Here is a 14,023-nt window from a genome sequence, read left to right on the forward strand (position 1 = left end):
ATATTGACAACTACACATTTCTTTTAAAAAACTCGGTTCAAGCTTGTCGAATAATATTAACGTTTACTTAAATCAGACTTTTGAACATGCGTGTTATTTGCAATAATAAAATCCTATCTATAAATCGATATCATTTTACAATTTTATTTTTCCACTCTTCAACTTAATTTAGATAATTGAAGCTAATAAATTGATTGAGGAGTATTTTATAAAAAAATAATTATTTCACTCCCAAAATTTTAACTTTTTTATAAGTAAATTTATGCATGAATATATTTTTATCATTTTTAAAAAGTTACTGACAACTGTATCCCTTCTAATTTTTTTAAGTTTTGGAATAAACAATTTATACACTGCTCGTTGAATATTATTAAATTAGCGTAATAATTGAAATTCAAATAATTAAATACACGTGTTATTTAAACAACGAAACATTGTTTTTGTTAATCAGTATTGAAGCTAATAAATTGATTTGATAAGTATTTTATATGAAATAATGATTTCGATTGACAAAATATTGACTCTTTTTATAATTAAAAATTGTGTCCAAATATATTTTTATTTCTTATTAAAAAGTTTTTGACAAATGTACTTCTTTTCCTTTACAAGAATGATTTTTTCAAATTTTGAAATAAAACAATCGATTTTCCACTTATAGAATAATATTAACTTTTAACATAACTGAAGTTCAAGCATTTGAACACATATGTTATTTGCAAACAATGAAACATTGTCTATAAATCGATACTATTTTATAAATTTATTTTTTCAAGTAAATTGATTTGAGGAGTATCTAGGGTATATTTTAATCATTACAAACTAGTTGGGTAAAAAAACAAAACATATGAAACTATAGGGACTAATTTGATAAAATTAAAGTAATGAATACGTCAGCATGAGACTCTTTAGGACCACAGTTAACTTAACTTATCCATAGTTAAAAGAAGAAGGAAAAAAAAAGTTGTAACTTATCCTTTTAGTAGTAAAGTATTTCATTTGCATTTTCCACTTTGTTTTACTTTAATGTCTTTGCACCTTCCTCTCTTCTTCATATTTCTTTCTAACTTTCCAATACACAAACATCACTTCAATACACCTGACATTCTTCTCAAACCCCTTCTCTCTTTTCCTTTTTTTTTTGTTCAAAATTAGATTAGTATAGCCATAGATATAGCTTCAACAAGCTGTTTTCAAGAAAATCATGTAAGTCATTTTCTTGATTTTTTAATATATTTTTTAATTTGTTTTATTTTTTTGAGTGTTGGTTTGTTGTGAAATATGGTTCTTGAAGGGGTAGGTAGATCAGAGTGTATGTGGAAATTAACAGGGTGTTTTTTTTTACAAAGAAAGAAAAGTAAAGATTGAATTTTTAATAGTAATCAGTAGAAAAAATGATGAAATTCTGTTTTATGGGGTTGTTATATTTATGTTTGTTTGTGTTTTTTTCTCCATGGAGTTATATTTATATGATGATGTGGGAGTAATTTTTTATGATTTGTTTCTGTAGAAAGATTATCTGGTTTTGAGGAATTTGGAGTGTTTTGTTTGATCATGTTAGATTAAAGATCATTGATTTTGGATTGAATTGGAATTGATTTTACTAAAAGTTGAGTTTTTTGTTGTATCTGAATTGGTGTTGCAGAATTTGCTAAATGGGGATATTTGAAGATATGGGGTTCTCTGGAAATTTTGAGTTTCTATCTGATCCTATGGGATGTGGAGGAGATGTGGCTCAAGAAGTTGAGGATAAGCCGGTTGGGTTGGAGGAGGAGGACTATAGTGATGAGGAGATGGATGTGGATGAACTAGAGAGGAGGATGTGGAGGGATCGAATGCTTTTGAGGCGTCTCAAAGAGAAGAACAAGAATAAAGAGGTGGGGGATGGTGTGAAGCAGCGTCAGTCGCAGGAGCAGGCTCGTAGAAAGAAGATGTCGCGTGCACAAGATGGTATACTGAAGTACATGCTGAAAATGATGGAAGTTTGTAATGCTCAGGGTTTTGTTTATGGAATTATCCCTGAGAAAGGGAAGCCTGTGACTGGTGCTTCGGACAATCTTCGTGCTTGGTGGAAGGAAAAGGTCAGATTTGATCGAAATGGCCCTGCTGCCATCGCTAAGTATCAGGCTGATAATCAGATTCCCGGGAGGGTTGAGGAATCGAGTGTGATAGTTTCCACTCCCCACACTTTACAGGAGCTGCAGGATACAACTCTAGGATCCCTTTTGTCTGCTTTGATGCAGCACTGTGATCCTCCACAGAGGCGTTTTCCGTTGGAGAAGGGGGTATCTCCTCCTTGGTGGCCCTCTGGTAAAGAGGACTGGTGGGGTCAGTTGGGTCTGCCAAATGATCAAGTTCAACCTCCATACAAGAAGCCTCATGATCTGAAGAAGGCCTGGAAGGTTGGTGTTCTGACGGCGGTAATCAAACACATCTCTCCTGACATTGCTAAGATTCGCAAGCTTGTTCGTCAGTCAAAGTGCTTGCAGGATAAGATGACAGCTAAGGAGAGTGCAACTTGGCTTGCTATTATCAATCAAGAAGAGGCTTTGGCTCGTACGCTGTATCCTGATAGCTACCCACAGGGATCTTTAGCTGTTGGTAATGGTTCCTTTTTCATCAGCGATGCTAGCGATTACGATGTGGAAGGAGTGGATGACGAGAGAAACAATGAAGTGGAATGTAAACCCCATGACATCAATCTCCGAACTGGAATCATGTTACCTAAAGATAGGATCTTGATGCCAGGTTTAGCTCCAGTGAAAGGAGAAATTATCGATTTAACTTCTGATTTTATCCAAAAGAGGAAGCAACCATGTTTTGAGGAGTCTGTTGATCAAAAGATATATACTTGTGAGTACCTTCACTGCCCATACAGCAATTATCAAGCTGGATTCCTTGACAGGACTTCAAGAAATAACCACCAAATGAGTTGTCCATTCCGGTTCAATTCTGCTCAAACACATAGTACACCTAAGTATCAGATCAACTATGAGCACAACACAGTTTTTCCTGCACAAACTGCTCCTTCTAAGCCAGCGGTCTCATCAGTCACTGCTTCCTCTTCGATGAGTGCCTCTGGGCTTGGACTTCCTGAAGATGACCAGAGGATTATTTCTGACCTCATAACATCATACGACAACAACTTTCAGCAAAATGGTAGCATCTGTTCCGGAATTTCTGAGATTCTAGTAAATCAAAACCTGCAGCAGCAACAAACAGTTGAACGTCCTATGGATGGCAACTTCAACCTGGGACATATGGAGACCTCAGCTCAAGAAACCAGCATGCCTGCTTATCGTTCAACAGAGTTTCAATATGATCAATGCAAAATGCCCTTTGACGCCCCCTTCGGTGGAAACATAAATGATATTACTGACTACAGATTTGGTTCCCCGTTCAACTTGGGAGGAAGCGACTACGCCATGGAACAGCTGACAAAGCAGGATATATCTACATGGTACCTCTGAACTAGTACTAGTATTAAACTGTCTTATTTCCTACATGAAGGCTTGATAGGTTGTATATGTTTAGATAAGTGATCAACTTTCTGTCCTTTATATATATACAGGTATTGTAGTTTCTTTGTGATTTAGTTGATGTTTTGATGGTTGTAAGTGCTAAACACAGTATTATCTTTATGCAATTATGTTTTAAACTCAGCTCTTATTTATACCATTGATCATGATTCATGCGATAGGAACAACTTCATGATTGATAATCGCGTTTTAAGAATATCACGCAAGCTCTTTTGAGGGCACCATGGTGGTGAAACAGGTTTAACATCCATTTCCCAGTTAGTCTGCTAGTGTACATCATGAAGTTTCTTCATGTTTTTTTGACATGCAATTGACTTAAGTCCCAACTATTAAGAAGTCCTGTGAAATGTATGGGACAAAACCTTCTAATAGAGAAAAATCTTGAGTTCGAGCTCTGTGGGTAGAGAGATTCTTGGTAGGAAGTGTTCATCCCTTTAGTGGTTCTTGTTGCAGTGTGAATCTAGATTAGTTGGACCAGTGAGTTTTCGATACCGAATCGTCAAAGGTCTATAGTCCTACCTTGCCTAACCCTATGTTTTTTTCTAACGAATCACATGCTTCATTCTTGTAATAATAATGTAATAAGCTCAGCTGCAATGTTTTGTTTGGTATAGGTCAAATCTAAGTGTCATTCTGGTAAAAGTCATTAGTGCCTACGACAAATGAGGATAGTTGGAATTCCATCCCCAACCCCACCCTGGGACATTTTTTTTTATGACCGATATTCGGTCCGGCTTTTGCGTACCTCGACTAATTTCACCAAATATCTGCCACCTTCCACCAATAACAGGTATTACATAACTCTATCCACCACGACTAGGACAGATGAGAAGAATACCTAGTGCCTTTTATTCTACTGTTTTGTTTGGTTTAATGTGAACAAATGGAATTGCTTTTTAGGTCAAGTACCTAAATTAAATGTGAAGTGAGAAAATGGTGTGTTTCTCCTTCATCCTCTTTAGATACAGAATTTCAATATTTNTATGACCGATATTCGGTCCGGCTTTTGCGTACCTCGACTAATTTCACCAAATATCTGCCACCTTCCACCAATAACAGGTATTACATAACTCTATCCACCACGACTAGGACAGATGAGAAGAATACCTAGTGCCTTTTATTCTACTGTTTTGTTTGGTTTAATGTGAACAAATGGAATTGCTTTTCAGGTCAAAGTACCTAAATTAAATGTGCAAGTGAGAAAATGGTGTGTTTCTCTTTCATCCTCTTTAGATACCGAATTTTGTTGGGTTCTAAAGGGTGATTAGGGCGTCATGCGGAAGCCTACAATTGCAAATAATATGATTGATAAATTAGATGACAAAAACTTATACTAAAAACTAATATTATTATATGAAAACTAATATAAAGAAAAATATTAAAACTGTTGAGAGATTAAATCTCCCCATAAACAAAATTCACTAAACGACTACATTGTGGATTCTATTATGTTATGCTATGAGAATATGGATCTTCAATTTATAGATCTCCAAACTATTCCTCTAAGGAAAGAATAAATCAAATATGGAAGAAAATTATATTTTCCTTTCAGAAAAGTTCAAGTATTTATGGTAATACTTGACTTTTCTTTAAGGAAATAAATAAACTTCAAATAAGGAAAGAAAATCAGGGCAAAATTCTAACAAATTTTAATATTTAACGACTTAAGAGTTGAAAAAACATTATATAGGTTCGATCTATATTCATTAGAGGTCTTAAATAGTTCAATGAGTTGTTCCAATAATTAAATCGACCAATTATTAATGAAATTACTTATCGATTCTTCGTACACTATTCATCTAGGCTCTAGTCAATAGCTTAAAATCACAACAAGCTAAACCGTTAATAAGAAGAATATGATTTTTGATAAAGCTAAACCGTTAATAAAAAAAGAGACTTCCAATATTAATTAAGAAAAATAAATAAATTATTGCCACTTGACAGTATATTCCTGAGATAAACTATTTAAAGATGTTTTTTTAGTACCGTTTACTTTTGAATAATTCTTTTTCATTATAAATAATTATTGGCTGTATAAAACATTAAAACCCAAGACAAGACACATGTGCTTTAAGTTCAACTATTTAAAACATCTTCTAGAAGTTCTTTTTTTTTTTTTACTTTTTTAAAAAATGTTTTTTTTTTTTTTTTGGATTCTTCTTTTATGGGTGGACAAAGAAAAGCAGTCAAATTACGTGTTTGAGATGGTTTACTTGAAAATGAAACGTTCAACTTATTGTTGAGAATTTTATGTGTCATATTTTTCATTTATACGTCTTTAAGAAAATAGTTTTTTATTTATACGTCATTAAGAATATATTAACGACGTTAAAAAGGTAATTTGATAAAAAAAATTATGTGATTTTAATTTTTTTTTCATCATATTAATTTCTTCATATATTTATTAAGTAAAGGTAAAGGTGAAAATTAATAATTAATTATATTTGATTTTCTAAAACAATAAAGTACTTATTTCAGATCAATTATTTTTAATAAGAACGACAATTAAAATGGACCGGATTCAAAATTAAGTACGTGTAAATCATAGACTTTCTTGTTTGAAAAATTAGTTTTGCTTTTCGATATTGGTACCATTCGTGCATCATGTCACATTCAACATTCATTATACTCCATAAAAGAGAGACGCTATTTGAAAAATAAGTAAATACTTTAACTTATGGTAAAATATTTTTATTGCCAAGTTCTCAAAATATAAATTTATAGGTAAAATCTTTCATAAAAAAATGAGCTTTGTTATCTCGAAAACAAACTCATTGTTATATGTTACACTGCTATTAATTGATATTTAATATTATATCTTCAAAAATAATTTGGAGAATAAGTAATTAATGATAAAAGTAAAACATGGATTTTTTTTATATGTTTAAACTTAAAATAAATAAATAAAAAATTGAAAATTTATTTTTGAAATAGTAAATAGAGGAAGTAATTTGAACTCCGTAAAAGAGTTTAGTTCCTTTTTGTCAAGTTAATGTCAAAGTATTAATTACTGAGTATTACTCAGCACAAAATTTAACACAAGTAACTTTTTTTTAAATTAAAAATATGTCAATGCATCAAAATAGCATTTAACCTTGTGGTAACATGTTACATGAAAAGTTGCCAAAAAAAAAAAAGGAAGTATTTTTTTAAAACGAACTAAGAGAAACAAATTGAAACGGAGTTAGTAGGTATAGTTACTACTTACTATAGTATAGTAGCTCAGGAGAGCAAATTAAAATATGAAATTATTTCCTCTTCCAGCATCTCACCATATATATTGGCAAATACAAGTTAAAACAAGAACAAAATAAACAAAATTAAAGAGCCAATTAATCCTCTTCTTCAATTTCTTGCTCCTCTTCATCTTCAATTTCTAGCTCTTCATCTATATCCATCTCCTCTTCATCACTTTCTTGTTCATCCTCTTCTTCATTTTCCGATTTTTTAGCATCGACATTACCTGAAGGCAACAAGCATGACACTGAGAATAAATTGAAGTAACGTCGCGAAGATTTCTGTAGTTGGTATAGCTAATAAACCAATGGCAAGCCAAGTAACCAGCAAAATAAAAGGAGTGTCTTTTGCTTCATGTAAGAAAAAGAGGTTATAGAGAAAATTACCGTATTCATTGAAAAGGAGTCCACCAGTACATAGGCCCTCTTCAATCTTGACAAGTTGAAGAGTCATTCTAGGTCCAATCTCTTGAAGTTTGACAGCACTTTTCGTAGAAGCTCGATTAACTCTTCCAATATCAGATGACAGATTTACGGTTGCTGCCTCATCATCCCCTTCACTTTCAGATCCATAACCAGCTCTTCATTGACAAAGAAGAGAGAGACAAATGAAAATTCAGAGAACAACAATAGCAGGACTACATTACATTTCATATAACAAAGGAGAAAAATGTCAAATCGTTCACACCCTAGAAGCTTTCTTTTCCCATAGTGACTGAAAATGGTATTTGCAAAATTACCAAGACATACTAAGCAAAGCAAAAGCCAGAATAGCCTATAAATGGAAACATATAACCCCCATCTACTTCAGTTACATCTTCCTCTCTAGTACCGCGGCATCCTTAACCAAAGGAAAATGTTCTAAGATAATAAAAGGGTCATCTTGTCAGGTAACCCTATTGACCATGTGCTGCATGCTTATTATCATCACTTATATAATAGTAATGGAAATGGATATGTGTGCAAGGGTGAGGGGAGTGAGTAGCAGGTGGGAGATAGAATAGAACAGGGTTTTTTGGATTGATACAGTAACAGTCGTACAGAATTCTTCTAAGGATACACTTGGCTAATAATCCAAATAGTAAGAGGGTTTGTAAAGGTAGTAGCGGTTAGGAAATAGGGAAGAAGTAAGAATAGAATCTCTGCAGTAATTCAACGATCTCAGTTACACACAACCTGATTCCGGAAGGATAACAAATGCAGATAGCTATACTAACTCTAGACCAGCTCCTCGGCTGATAAGAAATAGAAAGGCCTAATTCACTATGAAAAAAATGATAATAAATCAACCAGATAAATGAAGGAAAACTATAATCGCATCGAATGCAATCAAAAAAGCCATAGCAGCACTGAGAGACATTGAAACGTACTTGGTTACAAAGTCACTAACATCTTGAAGACTTCTTAGATCAGGCACTTGATGGTTTTGCACAAATTTCCTGATTCGGCGAGAAACACCCACTGGCTGTAATCTGATAGAGTAGTGCCGGAAATCAATAAGCTTTGTTTCTTTGTCGTAATTAAGTAATACAATCCTTTGGCATGAAGACAGCTTGACCTGCAATGTGTAACAATTTTCCATTAACAGCTGGTGAAACAAACTATGGCCAGAATAGAAATTTAGGTATGGTTCTCACTCACTGTATTTATGTCAATGGCAGGAAAAATGTTCTGGAATATAAACGTAGTGAGCTTTAGGTGTTCTTCCCCTGTCCCAAAACCAGATAGCACAATCTGCAAGCATAATTCTGGAGCTCAGCTGACCAGGTAGAGAAAAAAAGATAATGCCAATACAAGACAACCAACTTTATAAAATGGCAACATGAGTATGTTTTCATAGGTGCATCTACATGTCGGGAGGTGTGAAGTAGTCATCTAAGATTCAGCAGAAAAGATTACCAACGGTGGGTTTTTGAAAAGATCCGGAGGGCATCTTGGACGGAGTTGAGATTGAGCAATGTCAGCAGCCAATGAATATTTATGTATTTTAAACGTTAAAGTTGGACCGTGCTTCATTTTGGCAACCCTCAGGTACGCTGCAGAGTCAGTTTTTGACAATATGAGGAAATGTGTGACCATCATACCATTAGCAAGACTCACGAAATCTTTGAGATTATTTCGTTTTGATTCCTGAAATTAAATTGAGGAAACATTATTTGGTCAAAAGGTATGAAAAATACAGACAACAACAGATGTATATTGTAATATGCAGAACCACATAGGTACAGACAAATATATTCATGTTTCTAGCTTATATCACAAGACAAAATCATGTATTGCTGCAAAAAGCTACAGAGCTCATAAGTCTAGGAAACAAAAAGAAGCCAGAAGCACTGAAAAGATCTGTCCTGCCAATGACGTACCATTTTAATTGATCATTTTTGCTTTCTTTCAAATAGCAGGAGTTCAGAAGCCAGGAGAATAACAGGCATAATGTCTAGTCCACAAGTTAAACGGAAAAAAGCTAATACATTGTACCAGTAACAAAACACACCCCCTTTCCCTTTCCAAATTAAACAAGCTCCTACTTGACTCTCTTCGCAATGTCCAAAGGCATTGAAGAGAAATCATCTCTTCGAAAGTTCACGGGTCACAGTGCAGAAAAAGACGTCTAACCCGTTCTCACTCTTTACAAACATCAACTAATTTTTGTTCCTTTTCCTTTTCTTTAAATTTGTAGCTGTAAGCATTAAACCATGCAATACTGCAGGGACAAAGAAAATGACATGCTCCATTTCTGTTGTCTCACTCCAGTATTTGAGGATTACATTTATCAGCTTGCATCTTAGCAACTGTTTTTTTTTATTATTTTAGCAAAAGGTAGGAGAAGTTGTAGAAGCTTTTCATAGGGTTAATTTTCTCAGTTTATGGGGTTCTGTACTTCATTACATATAAGATGATTTGTACTGTTTCTTTGCAAGAGTGGGCTTCGTGTATTCATACAATGTTAGTCTGTTAGCCCTATGGATCAAGTCCCAATTTAGAAGAAGCCTGAAAAATATCCATAGCAAGAGGTCCAAATCGTATTAACAACTTTAGATAGTAAAACAATTAGTAAGAGTCAAGACTGTCAAGCAAAAACCAGATAAGCACCCGAATGCACGAATAAACATACTATGTTAAGGCTTTACCTTGAGCTTGAGAGCAGTATAAGGAAGCATCAATTTTCGCAAGTCCATTTGCAACTGTCTGAGAGGACCAGGAATCTTCCCCCTTGAAAACACCAAGCTCTTTGGAATCTTGTCTCCAGTAACATGGTCGACCGTTGGCGTCTTCTTCGCAATTTGCTTGACAAATGGCTTCCTGTTTTTCTGATTAAATGAGTATTCAAGAATTCAGCTCAACCACCACCACAATAATTGTCACAAAGCTTACAAAAAATCAGAAAAATGGAACACATATCTATCTTCTACAAAATCATTGTTTAGTTAATCATCATTTCTTGTTTCTGTTCAAAAAAAGGAACCAAAGGCTACGGCAGTGACTCGTGAGTAACTTTGTTTTCCTTTGCTTTCAATAAAACCAAAAACAGATAAACAAAATGTGACATCTTCCATTCATACAATGGCTTCCTCACAACAATATTAAAAAATTCAGCTCAGGTGATTAAACCCTTTTTTAATACGAAAAAGGGTTAAAAACCAAATCTTTTACTCATCATTACTTGTTTTACGTATAAACAAGTTACGGATATTATAAGCAACAGCTAAAAGTAGCTCAAAACTTCCATTCAGTCAAATCATCTATTTATGTTTCTGGGCAGAAGGGCCACAAATAATTGTTGCAGCTATAAAAAAAAACATAAATTTTCTGTTTACACCTAGTTTTTTACTTAATGCACCATTTCCTAAACTGCTCATCACATCTCTCTTAAAACCCAAAAACAATGAAAAATGTGAATGAACTAAAAATCCAGTTAGATAAATCGAAAACTGCAATCCTGAAAAAAAACAAAGTAAACATAGAATAGACAAAGCAGAACTACTTACACTTTTGAAACGACCCATAATCTACTAATATGTACGGCACTCCAAGTTTACTCTGAATCCTGCAAATTGCGAGCTATAAATTTTAGGGTTTTTTAAAAGATTCCCCAAATATATGATTTTGAAATCAATCTTGAATTCACGTTATACAAAACCAGTGATTTAGCAGCCGTAGGGTTTTGTGACAATGGAGGAGAAAGAAGACAAGTTACATAAAACCCTAGCTAAACCCAAACTAGTAGATTTTTATTTTTTTCCTTTTCTTTGCCAATAAGTAGAATTACTAGTTAGTCCCTGTCAAAGTGAATGTTGTGGGGGTATTTTTGACTTTTGCCAGAGAAAAGATTATTAAGAAAATATTAAACTTGTGATTTTGTAAAACTTATTTAAGAGGTTGTAAATAATTTATTAAAGTAAAAAAAAAAGTTAATTATTATTATGTTATTAGGACACTTTCTTCTAGTCGATAAATATAATTTCGAAATGCTAATTATTAAGATTGATGAATTAGTAGTTGTTTTGATCATGAAAATATAAATTATTTATTTAAAATTCTCAAAATTCAAATTGTGTTGGTCATATTTTTTATTATAACTATTTATAATTCAAATGTGTTTCTTGAAAAAATATACGCACAAATGAGTTATTTTATCCTCCCTCGTCCATTTCTATTTATATGTCGTCTTTACTAAAAAATACTAGATGATTTTAATATTTATCATTTAACAAAATTAATACTAATATTCTTTTTATTTTACTTTTGAAAGTTATTAACCTTGAAAGTATGAATTTCATCAATGATTAATTTATGTTCACCGATAATAATATAATAGTAAGCTTATTTAATTTCTTGAGAGACGTGAAATTTAAAATGATTACAATGATGTAATCAGTTTCATTAAAACTAATCAGACATATGGTGTAAAGCATGCATATACACAGACACATGCAGATATATGTTTAGAACTATTGAATAATCAAATTATTCAACTTTTTACTTTGCACATTTCAAACTTACCATTTTAAGCTTTCTTCCCCTTCCCACTCCTGCACACATTAATATTTTATTACATAAAGTTTAATTTATGTTTATTTGGTAGATCAGTGTATTAGAAAAAAAAATGTATGTATTAGTCTTATATATTAGTATAAATTAGTTATACATTTTATTGTGCATTAAGGTGTTAATTATTAATATTATGACAATGCCATGGTTTTAATACATGCATTAACATAATAGATAAAAGATTCAATTGTCCATCACAATCTGATGTAATAAAAGTGGAGAGTATCTATGTAAATAATTTTTTTTAATGCAAAACATACTCCTTTTAAAATAAGCCTAACTAATACAAACATTATTATTCCATATATTTTATTTAATATTATTCTTATATGTATAACGACCCCTTAAGCGTCAATAAATAAATTGATTTATAATAAGTACTAATTCGTTCGTGTTGTTGGTGAGAAGTGACATGTATTTATTCTCTATATTGATTTATAATGTAATTGAAGTTAGTAGTATTGAGTAGAAAGGAAGAATGGAGAAACGGAAAAGAGGAAGACCCACGAAGAATATTAAGCCTTTGATTTCTGAAGAAAAAGGAAAACACGCCGTCGCCGGAACTTCCTCACCGGTCAGCCGGCGGCGGCCGGAGTTCTTCAAGCTCTTCCTTTCTGATCGGAGCTCTCAACAACTTGTACATTCTATCTCTCATCACTCTTTAACATTTACACTTTTTCTTATACAAATCTCAAATTCTTTGAAGGTCTGTTCGATACAAAGGAAATTATATTTCTCCAGGAAAATAAAAATAAGTGAAGTTTTTTTTTTTACTTATTTGTTTCTGTTCGATATATATGCAATAAATATTACTCTTTTATCTTAAAATGATTAATATATAATATAGATAAATATTACGGGGTGTGAGTATGGGACTATAGGAAGTGGAGGTGGAATTGGAGATGAAGATGAGGCAGGTTGAAGTAGTGGCGAAGCTAGAAATTTTGTGTGTTCAAAATTTTACTAGTAGTTATTTCTAAAAAGTACAATTTTTGGATGAAGGGTGTTCGATTGACCAGACTGAATTAATTAATATAGTTACGCTCTTGCCTGATTGGAGTGTGAAGGGTCACATAAATGTGAAATGTGATTTGTAAATTTATAGTATTTTCTTAGAAAGTTATTTTTGCTCATTTTCACACACTAGATCATTATACTTTTTTAAAACTATGCGTTTAGATCTACTTAAAAAAAGAGTCTGTTTCTATACAGGTTTTGCCTAAGGACTTTAGTAGAAAATATGGGGAGAATATGAAAGAAAGAAGCAAAATTAAGGACTTGTGTGGGAATGTTTGGGATGTATGTGTTGAAAAGAGTGAAGATGGAGTTGTTATTTTCATTGGAAAAGGATGGGAAGATTTCATAAAATATCAGTCTCTGAAGAATGGGTATTTCTTGATATTCATATATGATGATGAAGGGGACTCTTCATTTACTGTCAAAGTATTCACTACAAATGGCTGCAAGAAATCAGTGCCTATGACTATACAAAAAAATCAAGGAAGAGACCATGTCATATACAAGTATTAGCTACCTACTTCTTTTTATTATACTAGTGGAGTTTTTGTGCACCTCGATTATAATTCCAAGGGATACATATACCTTTATTCATGTTTTTGTGGACTTCATGTTAAAGTATATTTGAAGAGTAGTAGAGTATGTGTTTGATTAAATAATTTGAATAGCAGCTGAGTTAATATTATATCAACAATTAAAGTTTCAGCAATGATTCTAGAGAAAAAACACTCTTTTCAAAATACTCAAAAAACAATTGCTAATTTTTTCTTAAAAACTTTGTCAAATATGTACCTTAATTATTTAAAATAAACATTTTTAACATCTCTGGAATTTGGTATAACAGGCTATAAAATTCAAATCTTTTCATAAAAATAGGGAGTCCTTCCTTGCTAGGTTCTTTGAAAATGTCGTGTTTGTGTGTTATTATTATCTTTCAGTTTTATCCATTAAATAACTGACGTAAATTAAATATTTGGACATTTGATTGAACACCCAAATAGTGAAATCAGATCAGCTTTTGACCTTTCATATGTCAAACTTGCTATGCTACGTACCAGTTTTAGCTTTCTTTTCCTTCCCCACAATCTGAAAGGTGCTCAGCTACCCATATATAGGCTCTGTTCTAGTTGCTACAATTTATATGTCATCGTTCAAATTTAGTGCATGAAACATATAAAAAGT

At 32.6% G+C, this 14,023-nt stretch overlaps 3 protein-coding genes across 3 annotated transcripts; 2 read left to right on the forward strand and 1 right to left on the reverse strand.

Annotated features, from left to right (window-relative positions):
- The first annotated feature begins 1,018 nt into the window (after positions 1 to 1,018).
- LOC125867693 (ETHYLENE INSENSITIVE 3-like 1 protein) lies at positions 1,019 to 3,659 on the forward strand. The gene is made up of 2 exons (XM_049548263.1): positions 1,019 to 1,203; positions 1,643 to 3,659. The coding sequence occupies exon 2, from the start codon at positions 1,653 to 1,655 to the stop codon at positions 3,465 to 3,467; it is 1,815 nt and encodes a 604-aa protein (XP_049404220.1). The 5' UTR covers positions 1,019 to 1,203; positions 1,643 to 1,652; the 3' UTR covers positions 3,468 to 3,659.
- Positions 3,660 to 6,693: 3,034 nt separating this feature from the next.
- LOC125867806 (peter Pan-like protein) lies at positions 6,694 to 11,014 on the reverse strand. Its single transcript, XM_049548387.1, has 7 exons — positions 10,762 to 11,014; positions 9,904 to 10,083; positions 8,672 to 8,902; positions 8,414 to 8,506; positions 8,143 to 8,330; positions 7,160 to 7,353; positions 6,694 to 6,999 (listed from the first exon to the last, which is right to left on the reverse strand). The coding sequence occupies exons 1-7, from the start codon at positions 10,777 to 10,779 to the stop codon at positions 6,869 to 6,871; spliced, it is 1,035 nt and encodes a 344-aa protein (XP_049404344.1). The 5' UTR covers positions 10,780 to 11,014; the 3' UTR covers positions 6,694 to 6,868.
- A 1,288-nt stretch (positions 11,015 to 12,302) lies between these two features.
- On the forward strand, positions 12,303 to 13,354 carry LOC125856855 (putative B3 domain-containing protein At5g66980). Its single transcript, XM_049536540.1, has 2 exons — positions 12,303 to 12,461; positions 13,037 to 13,354. Exons 1-2 carry the CDS (start codon positions 12,303 to 12,305, stop codon positions 13,352 to 13,354), a joined length of 477 nt encoding a protein of 158 aa, XP_049392497.1.
- The last annotated feature ends 669 nt before the right edge of the window (positions 13,355 to 14,023 follow it).

Source organism: Solanum stenotomum, chromosome 1, assembly GCF_019186545.1.
Source record: "Solanum stenotomum isolate F172 chromosome 1, ASM1918654v1, whole genome shotgun sequence".
Classification (NCBI taxonomy): domain Eukaryota; kingdom Viridiplantae; phylum Streptophyta; class Magnoliopsida; order Solanales; family Solanaceae; genus Solanum; species Solanum stenotomum.